We start from the raw sequence: 12500 nt of genomic DNA, 5'->3' as shown, positions 1-12500 counted from the left end.
GTGCGTTCTGTTTTTTTTTGGTGGGTTTTTTGTGTACATACCTTGCCATGTTGTTTGTTTACCATGCATGCATTTACCACCTCCCTCTATATGTGTGTGTGCGTGTGTGTCCCATACAGGAAGACCATAACCCTTAGGATCTTAGACCGGGAGGAGTACAATAAGCAGTCCTCCTTCTACGTTCTGCTTGAAAGCCCCGAATGGAGACGCAGCGGGAAGGAACGGACAGGTGTGACAGCCAATCAACTCTGAGAATGCTCTTTATCAGGTTTTAGTGGATCCCGAATCAACAGGCCAATCCTAGAGCTAAATCGCAGAGCTTTTTCTCACTCACTTTACTTCTGTTAATGCAGTTGCTGTGTTATCATTAAAAGACAAACAGCCTCAGCACTGATAACTAGTACAACTGCACAGAGTATATATGTGTGCACCAAATCCATACTACACACCAGTTCTGAGCAGGTCTGGAGTACGTTGTTGTGTATTCACATTTGAAAAGTGGCAAAATGAAGTCAACTCAGTCTTTGATTGTGCTGTTCAATACTGTTCTGCCACAGTGGAAAGATACAGCTTCAAAATAATTGTTGATGGTGGTGAAACAGCTCCTGAAACAAGAACATGGTGTTGTCTCTCTGATAAAGTTTAAATCATGCACAACAGAAAACAGTGTGTTCTTACTTTTAGGGCCACAGCCAACAAATGTTTTATTTATCAATGAATTTTCCAAAAATTTTATGTGTAATTGATGAATTGTTTGACCTGCACCATGTTCTGTAAGAGGTTCTGTAAAAATGATACTCACAGTGTCCTGGCACGCACAGTCACGCCTTCAGTTTGCATGTTTTTTCCAACCCATGATCCAAAAGCTGAAGACTTTTTATTTATGATCACACATGACAATGAAAAGCAGCAGATCCTCACATTAGAGAGATTTTTTATTTTTACTTTTTGGCCTGAAAAATGACTAACAATTTATCAAAACAGCTGCCAATTAATTTTCTGCCAGTCTTTGCAGCTATAAATTCTCACTGACTGCAAACACACTACACTGTAGTTTATAATGCATGCATTTATGTATGCAGTATGTAGTGTAGGACTTGGATGCAAAGAATGACGTCAAATACAGAAACCCAAATCTCCAAAAATAGAGACAAGTAAGAGACATTACTGGTTAGAGGACATCACCCTGTATTTGTACCAATCATATTTCTTATATGCAAAGCCTAATTTGATAGTGCAGAAAAGAGCACTTCAGAGCTGTCAAGAAAAAAGCACTTTACACCTGGCAACATGACAAGATATAAAAATCATATTTCTAAAGTGACAAAACGCAGAGCTGCTCCCTAACCGCTCATTTTTTAACAGGCCTGTTGATTTGGGATTCAGGTTGAACGCACTCTGGGGCGATTCCTTTCTATCCCTCTCAGTTTTTCCTCCTTTTTTCTCCTACTTTCCCTCCTCTCCTTCTCCTCAGACGTCTGGCCACAGAACTCAGTGGGTATCACACCTGTCCTCTCCTTTCCTTCTCCTCTGTCCCGTTCTCTCGTTTCCTCCCTCATGAAGCCACCAGCTTTTCATGCTCTCAGATCTGTTCTCTGCAGGTGTTTGAAAATGTCACTGCTCACTTCAAAGTGTTCACATACAGCTGGACTGTGAATTGTTGCCACAAAAAAAAGACATTTAGCGATAATAGCCAGGAGTGTGTTCACTGTGGGTATGGCTAGGATTTAGGAGATAAAGACCCACAGCACAGAAATATCACAATGCAGTGTTAGACAAATAGCATAAGAAAAACATTGTCATCATAACAAAAAATGCTGTTACCAAGGGTTTTATGGATTTTATGTAATATTATCAATACTTGCATTTGCCTTGAATATTTTCTTTAAAGTAACATACCTAGAGAAAAAGAGAGTATTAAGACAGGTTGCACAACATAAAGGGTTGAGACCGCACCAAAAATACTGCGTTCTCACAAAGCTGACAGCAAGCCTGTTCTTTTCAGCTCATGAAATGTTGATGTTTAGGAGATTTCAGAGGGCAGTGATGGTTTGAGCCTGTCCTCCTGTAAAAAATGAGCCCATAGGTCGGCTGTGCAGAAGCTTATTACAGCCCAAAGTTCTGTTCTATTGTCAGGTGACCTCGAGCAGTCGTGGTAATTATGACAGGAGCAAAGGAGGAAGTCGGGTTAGTTTAAAGAGCAACAAAGACTATGTTATGAGGAGGTTGGTCTGGATGGACGGATCCGCACAACACAGGACTTTCAGACAGGAGACTAGTGACCATTTCCCATTTGAAACCAGCGGTCGTTGTTGCTTCTTTTACCCGTGACATTCCCCAACATTGACTGAGTGTTTATTAGAGACTGTCCTCCTGTTAAAAAAAAAAAAAAAAAAAAAAAAAAAGAGCCCATAGGTCGTTTGTGGCCTATTGTTACATTTTGTTGTGCAACATCTAGCAGCCAAAGTGATTATGACAGGGGCAAGGGAAGAAGTCTGGTGATGTTATATATAAAGCGACAAAGTCCACATCAGGAGGAGGCTGAGGTGGATGAGTGGGTCAACAAAACTCAGGACTATGACCCAGGAGAGCGGAGTTTGATTCCCCTGTGAAAGCAGCAGTTTATGTTGTTTCTATTATCCATGACTACATGCCTGCAGCCATAGGGGCACTATTTCAGGAGATGCTCGTATGGGCTGTATCAGGGGGTAGGGACAAACGGCCTATAGCTATGGTCCTTCAGGTTGGAGGATTTGTTAGATGATTTGCAAACAAAGAACTTTGTCTACTTTCTCAAGCTTTACAATTAAAATCTGCACAAACACACCCTGGGTTTTTATCTCTGCTGACTTCTTCTGGTTGGAAGAATAAAAATTAGAGCCATTAAACTATAATAGAAAATGTGATCAAGTGTAAAATGGACCTCATCTTCAGTCTCATCGGAATCACATTACAAAATGAAACCTTTCCTCCTCAGAGAGACCATAAAACCTATCTGGTTTAATAACTAAAGGTTACGCCATTATGTAACACATCATTGTTGAGTAATTGTACAAATTGCTGCAGTTAAGACAGTGATCAAGATGTTTTGTAAACAATCAGACTCATCAACAAATCTGAACAGGCCTCCACTGTCTCCCTCCTTTGCTCTATATTATACATTGATTCACTGGTTTTAATCTAAATGCAAAGATGCAAATATACTGAGAGTGATTATTATCAAAAGCTGCTACAGTGCTCTCACTGGAGTGTGTGTGGTTTCTGGTACGTGTGTGTGTGTGTGTGTGTGTGTGTGTGTGTGTGTGTGTCCCCTCAGTCACATGCTCCATCTGTTTTCCACTGTGTTTATCCATTATCTCATTTGAGTCACTCATCTCCCTCCTTTTCTATTACCAGCTTTAATGTAATATAGAGATGTAAAGTCGCAGAGGATTTTCCACTTGTTATTCATTGCCTCTCAATCACACACACAAAGAAATTTAGCATTTTAACACAATATTCTTTCATTAACTTTGAGGCAAATAGCAGTTTATGCTTTAAAATAACTGTAATTACCCACAAATGAAATGCATGTGGATGTGCGGCGGACTCCACACCGAGCTCTTTTCAGGTTGTCGTCGACTTTATGTCCTTAAACTCACTTTACCTCTACTAGGTACACTCATTAAAAGTAGCTCTATCTCTATCGCACACGCACAGACACACTCTGACAGAGCAGTGCTATCAGTGTGTTAATGGCAGCATGTGTTTACCAGGCATCAGCAGTATTTATAGTGAGGATCAAAGACGAGGGCTGGATATCACATTATCACAGTCAGGAGATCAAACACACCTCCGGGACACATAGACATAGACACACACACATGCACACACATGCACAGTGTAAGGGCTACAGTGTGTGTTTAATGAGCGTGTTTTATGAGCTGATCTGGTGGATCTCTTTGTGCTAAATTAGCCCTGCACAGATCTTTACAGCCTCAGCCCAACACTGTGTGTGTCCATATGAATGGGTATTTGTGCATGTTCTGTAGCCATATGTGTGTGTATGTGCAGAACACATACATGCACTTGCTTGTGTGTACATGTTTCCCTGCTGTCTGGATGTGTGTGTGTGTGTGTGTGTGTGTGAGATAGATCCTCACTAGTCTAGAGTCAATCTTGCAAAACGTTACTGTAATTTACTTTTGTGGGCAAAAATCATTTTCAGACTGAACACTATGCAGTAGCTGTCCTGGACTATAAAAGTAAAAAGAGCTGCACAGAACTGCTGCTGTCATTTCATTACTTTTCCCAAAAGCTAATTCTCCCTTTACACTTAATATTCATATATTCAGTGTGTTAACATGACACGGTTGATAGTTCTTGCCTTTGAACAGACATATTTCATCTGTGTAACATATGTACAATTTATAGCTGAGCAGGTGAATCTGTGAAAGCACTGACATAATGTAAGTCTGTGTTTTTCATGTCTTTCTATCTCTAGTTCTGTATCAGTGTTTACTAAGGCTGCGCTTTCAGTAAATGAGCTCCTCTCACACAGGGCGCCCTGCAGAGAGACACTGCAGTGTAGAATTGATTTCCTCATTTTGGTAAAATCCAGCATATTTCAAATAGGCTTTTAAGCATCCTGCCCCCGAGACAACAGCTGAAAACCAACCAAAGGAGGCACATTCCCTCTCTAATGTTGATTAATGTGTGAATTGTGCCTTGAGATATTAATTCCAGAAAGCAGCTTTAACATTCAGGGAATGTGAGGGTGAGAGAACAGAGTCACTGCTTGTTATTGGAATCCAGTAAGTTCCCGTTTCATGCTCCATCAAACCGGGACTTCAAATATCAACGAAGTGCCTCTGAGCCAGAGATAAAAGCCTGATGCTCTTCTGCTTTTTGATTGTTTCATTTAGCTGTTTTTCTCTGTAAGCAGAGGAGGTTGACAGGATTAATGCACTGACTAAGCAAGCAGCGGATCTGACTTTGATTTGCTATACTGATATGAGGCGTTACACATTGTAGAGCTAGAAAGCTGGAAAGGAAGAAAGTGTAGTTCAGTAAATAGTCTTGTAGCTATTTGACTTTACTGAGAACGGGAGAGTGAGATGTGAACGATAGCTGAGTGCACAGACTGCTCTGTGAAAAACGAGCCCATAGGTCGTCTGTGCAGGAGGTTATTATGACCCATAGTTAGGTTTTGTTGCTAGGAAACATCAAGTGGCTCTATTAATTATGACAGGAGTAAAAAAAAAATAGTTTGGTGACATAGTTTATAGAGAGACAAAGTCTTTGTTAGGAAAGAAGGCTGGGGTGGATGGATGAAGTTAAACACATTGTTATTATTGTAACCATGACAACAAAGATCATCAAATGTTAAGGAAGTCCTTGTTTGAACCAAACCAACTTAACCAAGTAGTTTTTGTATCTAAATCTACCCAAGCTTATATATCCAGGCGTTTATTGATGTAACCATGGCAACCATTGCAGCCTGCATTTGTAAAGGCCGTTTTGAAAAGAGCTTTGATAACTGTTAAAAGCGTCATTTTTTAAAACCCATGTATGGAGTCTTTGTCCAATCAGCCACCTCACCGATAATTTGATAAAAAATACAGACCACAAAATCAGTAGTCCTTGATTAAATTTGACCGGTCTTTCCTCCTCGGTCTGCTTCCTCACAGATGATCCGTGGTAGATCTAACCACAGAGCTCCCACAAGCTCTCATTCATTCAGGAGAGGATGAAAAGGCTTGTGATTTACTTTTCCGTCAACCTATTTCATCCTCTTCTATTTCTGGCAGAGTTTTCCTTCATGCCCTAGAATGCCTTTCAACAACCCCCAGAGAGCAGGTGTGAACATCCAGCTTTGCTTTGTTTGTGCAGGTGTAGCCTGATATTTAGTATTTGCAGGTGGAGACAGATTTTCAGTCATCTGACAGTGTTGTTAAGGATGTTTTCTTCTTTTAAGAAAGAAAATGCATCTCTGACTCCCTCTGAAGGTGTTTTGGGTGATCACATCTTTCATGTAGGAGATTTTTTTTTCTTTTTTCTGGAGATAAAATCTGGATTCACTGGAGGCTTTTTTGGAGGCGTTTTCCCAGAAGACCCTGTGATATTGCTGGTTTTTAAATCTGGTTCAGAGGAGCCTCAGGGCCGCAGGAGGCAGAGGAGAGTTCACTGCAGCCGGCGAACCTCCGTCAGTCATCTGGTTGGGAGAGAGTGCAGCGTGAGGAAGGAACAGTGCTGAGAGGGAAACCAGCTAAAAACACACGCACCCTGCAGAGGGTGATGACCCCATGTCCTACCACACACACACACACACACACACACACACACACACTCACGCATACATGCACAGTATCAAACATGCACAGACACATGCATAGAGTCATGGAGCGTATACATTACAACATGTGACCACACAGATACAAACACATGTGTCTGTGAATATGCTGTATGTGACAGATTTTGTCTGACAGCAATGTCGTCTCCTCTTATCCTCCGTTTCCCTATGTTCTTTCTCTGCCCCCTGGCTGTGTGTGTGTGTGTGTGTGTGTGTGTGTGTGTGTGTGTGTGTGTGTGTGAACATGTCTGTGTTTATCTATGCAATAGTACTTAACATAATTCTTAACTCCAGAATTAATTAACACAACAAACACACAAACAAAGCAACATAAATTAACTGCCAGTTGATGTGATGACAACTTGTGTGTGAGTTCATCAAGGTCACTTTGTATTTAGCCTTTTCATTAGTATGTACAATACACCTCTATAATGTACAAATTAATTGAACCCACTATACACACAGTACAATAGTAAACAGCATTAGTAATACATCTTAATGAGGTGTTGTGAAATAGTATCATTAACTCTGCTATTAAACAAATCCCTAAACAATGTAAATGAATGTATTTGTACGTTTATTATTATGGTAATATGCAGATGTAAGTGAGTATCCTTCACATTAGCAGTGATTAATGATCTTTGGAAATGAATGTCATTGTTGTTTTTATCCGCAGCAAATAAACGAGTAAATGATGGCAGAGAGGATATTGATTAGACTGTAGATTAGATTAGATTCTCCTCCTCGTCCTCCTCTCCCGTCTCTTTACCTCCACTTCATCTCCCTGCTTTTTCTTCTAAGCTTTCCTCTCTTCCTCATCTACCCACCGCCCTCCTCCTCATCCCCTCCTCCACTCTGCAGTGCTGTAACTGCTGGTCGGACAGGCGAGACTGTCCTCCCCAGACGACAGACGAGACTAGCTGAAAGCCTGTCACGTCTTTAAAAGTTCCACTTGTCCTTTCTCCTCCTGCTCCTCTCCTCTGTGTCCCATGGGACTCTCCAAAAGTGTGACAGTGTAACAGCTCCTTCTCCCCTCCCCCTCCTCCCCCTCCCCCCCTCCTCCTCCTCCTCCTCCTCCTCCTCCTCCTTGCCTTGTCTCCTGCTGTACTGTTAAATCCTGTCAAAGACTGTGTCTACCCCTGTCTCCTCCCTGTCTTCTTTCTCCTTCTCCCTGTCTCTTCATCTCCTCTTTGACACAGCGCAGAAGTTTCTTCCCTCTGCTCCTCCTCTTGTCTTTAAATGCTGACAGGTTGCAACAATACCCCCCTCCCCTCTTACTCCTCCCTCCTCTTCCTCTGCCTCCACTGATGGAACCTGAATTCATCAAACATGACAGGGTGTAAAAATCATCTCCTCTCCTCTGTCTTCCTCCCTCTTCACCCTTTTTCCTCCACCTAAGGAGCCTCTCCTCGTGTCCTTCCTCCCCTCTCTTCTCCTCTCCTCTCCTTTCTGTTGGTTCTTTCTTTCCTCTCCTCCTGTCCTTCCTGCTCTCCCCTCCTCCCCTTGTCATCTTCTATCACCTCTGTGGAACAAGGGTCTCTATCAAAGCATGGCAAGGTGTGAAATCCCACATACACATCAGACACACACAAATGCTACATCCTGTCAGCACATGGCTCCGGACGTCAGAGTGGTTTAAATATGGGAGTAATGGCGTATGCTCAGTGAGTGGCTGTTGCTCCTTTGTAGATGCCTCACTTTGTTTTCATTTTGATCAGAGACAAAGATCATGTGACTCATACTAAGGCCCCATCATGTAACTGTCTTCAAACTAAATGGAGGACAACTTTCTTGAGAACTTTAACCAGAATGAATCACAGCTAAGAGTCTACGTTATCAGAATTCATTCATTTATGGCAAGTGTATAGCTGTGTTTTTACAGTGCACTCATTATCTTATGCCAAACTCAGACACAAACAAGAAGGAAAAGTGTGAAAGAGCTTTACAAGCGATTTAGAGATTTGAAATCGAGATTTGCAGCTATCAGGAGGACGGTGTGAGGATGATCAAGTAAAATAGATAATAATCCTCCTTTCAGGCTGGTGGCAGGAAAAGTGCTTTATGAAAAGTGTTCTTGTAAACCAAAGCTGTGTTGTCAAGGTTTCTAAGTAATGTGCTTTTTGTTGGTTTGCTGCGGCAGCTCACCGAAGCTCATTTGAAGTGAAACTAAATCAGGAAAGAGGGAAAGAAGGAATTAGAGGAATAGGAATCAAAGGTTTTAATACGCAGAAGCAGAGACAAAGAGGATGAAATGACGGTGGATCAAAGGGAAAATACAGATTAAGAAGGAGGGAGAAATGTTTATGTAACAAACAGACAGACATTTAGGGATAGTGCAGAGGTAAATCATATCCTCCTTGTATTGTGTCTCCACTTATTTAAATATATACACAGTTTTTGTGAGGGAACGTAGTGAAAATGGGCCCGATTTGAAAAGAAATCTAATTAAACCCTTAGTGCTGAATTCCCAGTGTGCTGAGACACTTAAGCTGTATACACACACACACACACACACACACACACACACACACACACACACACAAACACAAACACACGCACACACACACAAACACACACACACAGGGAGGGTAGCTAACAAGGAGACTGCCAGGTCATGTTCATCCCACATGAGGTTTAATGAAGGGTGTTAATTGGGTTAATTAAATCACAATTATATGGTGTATAATGGTGTGTGTGTGTGTGTGTTTGTGTGTGTGTGTGTGTGTGTGAATCAAATTCATTGTGAATTTAAGTTGACTAAAAGTGAACCTTGAAGGGCATGTGAGGTGTAGTTCTCCTCAGCCAGCTGAAGTGGTTTTCACAGCAAACCATTGAAAACAGTTGAACACGTCTGTGTGCAACATGTACAACAAACAGGTTCAACATGCAGGCTCTGAAATAACTAATATTATATTGTAAGTAATGTGATTACTTTGTCTGAACTCTCAGCTGATTCAGGAGGTCTCTATATGCTGTATGACCCCATCATGCCGTCACCTGCTGCGGCATCAATGCAAACCATCACAGGACATTCAGATAATTATTTTAATTGACTATCACTGGAAGAAAACATCAGTCAATAGCAGCACAGGGAGAGAGCAGCAGTAGCTTGAGTGCAGTGTTAATGTAGCAGCAGAGAAACGCTGGAGTGAAGAAAATAAAAAGAAAATGACAACATGTATCAACCTTGAACCAGCGCTGCTTATAAAAAATTTATTTCACAACACAAGCAGAGCAATAACTTCAAAATAAACCAGAGCAGACCAAAGTAAAATGGACTGTTTTGACCGTTAACATTGATGAGTGTGGATATGAATAAAGAATGATGGAGTAACTGTGCATATCCCTGCTCTCCATGTTCAAACTGCTGCACGTCTGACCATGTGCAGGCTTCCCCAAACTGTATTTTTACTGAATTATTAATGGATACCAGACTAAAGTCGAACAGAAATCCCAATTAATGATTCCATTTGATTTTTATATTTCTTGTTAATAGATCAATATTATGTAAAGGAAGAGAAATGTTTTTGAGGAAACATTAGAAAAATGCACGATTTTGTGTGGGTGGGTGTCTGTGTTTGACTGACAGCAGCTATAGCTCCACAGCAGGGGAACACAGACAGTAATCAAACTTGCACTGAAGCTTAGAAGCCATGGGCAGACATCATGCTGTTAGCAGTGGTAGCTGCAGCATGAGGACCACCGCAGCATCTAAACGGACCAAAATTATATTTGCAGGCAACTTTTAAAGCTGTTTAAAGGAGAAAGTTTGTTTGGTCGAGACAAGATGGGTCTTGTGAGTTAGCTCGCGCAGGATGTGTTAGCAGGAAAGCTAATGCGAGTCAGTCTTTAAGGTCTGTGGCTCTTGTGTTGTGTAGCTGTTAGTCAGTGCGACCGTCGGCCTATGATAGAACAGTGGTGCTAGTTCAGTTTGATTGACTGTATGAAAAAGGGTTTATGGCTGGGCACTGCAAAGTACGGTGGCTCTGAGAGCTCAAAGCACTGCAACTCAGAAAACACATGCAAATAGATAAAACACAAACAAATTCAGAAATCTTCATCGTACATCTTCATCAATTTCACAACACATGGTGCAAATACTCACAACACAACCAAATACACGAACACGCTGCAAGTAGCCTCCAAGCAACGCATTGGATGTGTTTCTTCCTTCAAAAGCCACAAAGCATTGAACAAGTGTGTCCCCACTGGGTTCAGCACTTTTTTGTGTCCCTGGAAATATTTCTGTTGTGTTGTGTTGTGTTTTCGGAATTTGCTTGTGTTTGTCTATTTACATGCATTTTCTCAAGCTGCAGTGGGTTGAGCTCTCAGGGCCACCGTAGCAAAGACAAGGGGCACACTTATGAAAATAATATCTATTTAATCATTAATTGAATTTCAGCTGGACTTTAAGTATTGACTAACAATGTCTCACCTGAGTACGTCCTCTGTTTTATTTGTGTCTGGGGGCCTCAGTTGCTCCTCTTCCTCTTCAGCTCTCATGCTTCCGTTCTGCTCAACAGATCTGTGCTTCTTGCCTCTGATGGAGTTAATTTTGACGAAAGTGGTCCTGGCAGAAATTTGCCTGCATGTGTGAGTGAGTGAGCGAGCCATAAGCTCCATGCTGCAACTCAACTGAGGGGAACAAATGACCAATGAACTGGTGCAGACCCACAATGCACTGCACTATAATGGAAGGCAATAGCATGGATAACTGTTCCCCCATGGAAAATTTGATCATGGCCTTTCTCCCTCCCTCTCACTCTCTCTTTGATCCCAGCAGTGAGTTCAGGCTCTACAGTGAATCTCAATTACTGACACACATTACATGAAGAAAAGGGGAAAAGAAGAAAGGGGGAAAACAGAGATGGGGGATGGGGGATAGAGAGACAAGCATAATGAGGTGATAGAGGAAATGGAGATGTATTTTCTTTTAGTAATGCTACTATAATTATTGAACAGACCTAATTAAATAAGAAACCACAGAGACGTCTAATTGTTCATTTAAACCAAAGGTGGGTGCTAGAGGTGAAAATGACAAATCGTTTCACTGATTTGAATCAGTTTGTTCAGTTCATTCGAAAGATTCACCTTCTTTTAACCAGGAAGCGACGAGCTGTTAATGAGAACGCCTTCAGTCAGCAGTATTTCAGTCAATGACACTGATGATTCAGTTCAGTCATTCAATTTAAAGAGTCATTGTTGAAGGCAAATTCTTCCGTGTGCCTCTACTGTGTCTTCACCCACATCCTGGTATCTTATATACTAATGATTTGATTTTATTGTATCTAGTAAAGAAATTAGTTTTTCAGCAAATGATCAAATATGTTTTAGCTCTGTTCTCCGGAGTTTTAAAAATCCACAGCAGCCAGGTGGGGGGGGGGGGGGGGGGCACTACACATGAAAATGTAAACTTCGCACTCTCCTGAGTCCATAATACTTGACACAGATTGACACTTACTGTCTCAGTTGGGCTCCACATCTTTAACACATATGTCTCCAGTTTTTGTTAAAACTTAATGAGATGACACATCACAAGGAGTCCCTGCCTCTTTTGTTGGGCATTACTATACTGTTCATTTGTAAATTTATTTTCTAACAGCTGCAACATGTTATGTCAGCTTTTCACATTCTGACACTAACAACGCCCTAAAAAAGCTTGAAACCCTGTAGGTTTTGTTTGCAGGTTTATCTGGGCAGTTAGTCCCCAACACCTTCAACATCACTCACATCTAACTGACCTGCTGCTCTGCTGATCTAACGCTGCTCTCCTTTGTTGTCTTGTTGTGTTTTCAGAGGAGCAGCTGAAGGAAGAAGATGATGAAGAAGAGGCGCTGACAGGAAAAGACGAAGAGGAGCGCCGCATCGCCGAGATGGGCCGCCCCATGCTGGGCGACCATGTCAAACTGGAGGTCATCATAGAGGAATCATATGAGTTTAAGGTGAGGCAGGGAGTGTGGTTGTGTATGTGTGGGTGAGCAGATGGATGAAAATTACAGGTCTGGGTAGAGGTTATCAATCCAGCAGAGATGGCAGGAGCAACATGTTTTAATGTGCAGTCAAAATATAGAAAAAAAACCCTGATGTTGTAGGGCAGTGCACTGGCTTCAGTTTCTTTAAATATAGATCCTGGATGGAGGAGAGACAGTCAACACAGTCCACTCACATC

The 12500-nt window shown here is 41.6% G+C and overlaps 1 protein-coding gene across 4 annotated transcripts in view; it reads left to right on the top strand.

Annotated features, from left to right (window-relative positions):
• Positions 1-12500, top strand: part of slc8a1b (solute carrier family 8 member 1b) — a 134552-nt gene that overhangs the window by 98595 nt on the left and 23457 nt on the right. For 3 of the 4 annotated variants that reach the window (XM_071480045.1, XM_071480046.1, XM_071480047.1), the window contains exons 5-6: positions 120-229; positions 12128-12273. In XM_071480045.1, the coding sequence (XP_071336146.1) occupies positions 120-229; positions 12128-12273 (256 nt within the window). The remainder of the gene's footprint in view (positions 1-119; positions 230-12127; positions 12274-12500) is intronic. The other variant, XM_071480048.1, reaches the window with a different exon arrangement.

The sequence above is a fragment of the Trachinotus anak genome, unplaced genomic scaffold, assembly GCF_046630095.1.
Source record: "Trachinotus anak isolate AG129_WGS33_773 ecotype Australia unplaced genomic scaffold, CSIRO_AGI_Tana_v1 ptg000007l, whole genome shotgun sequence".
Lineage (NCBI taxonomy): Eukaryota > Metazoa > Chordata > Actinopteri > Carangiformes > Carangidae > Trachinotus > Trachinotus anak.
Note: the sequence above shows the minus strand (reverse complement) of the source record. Positions and strands in the feature narration are given on the sequence as shown.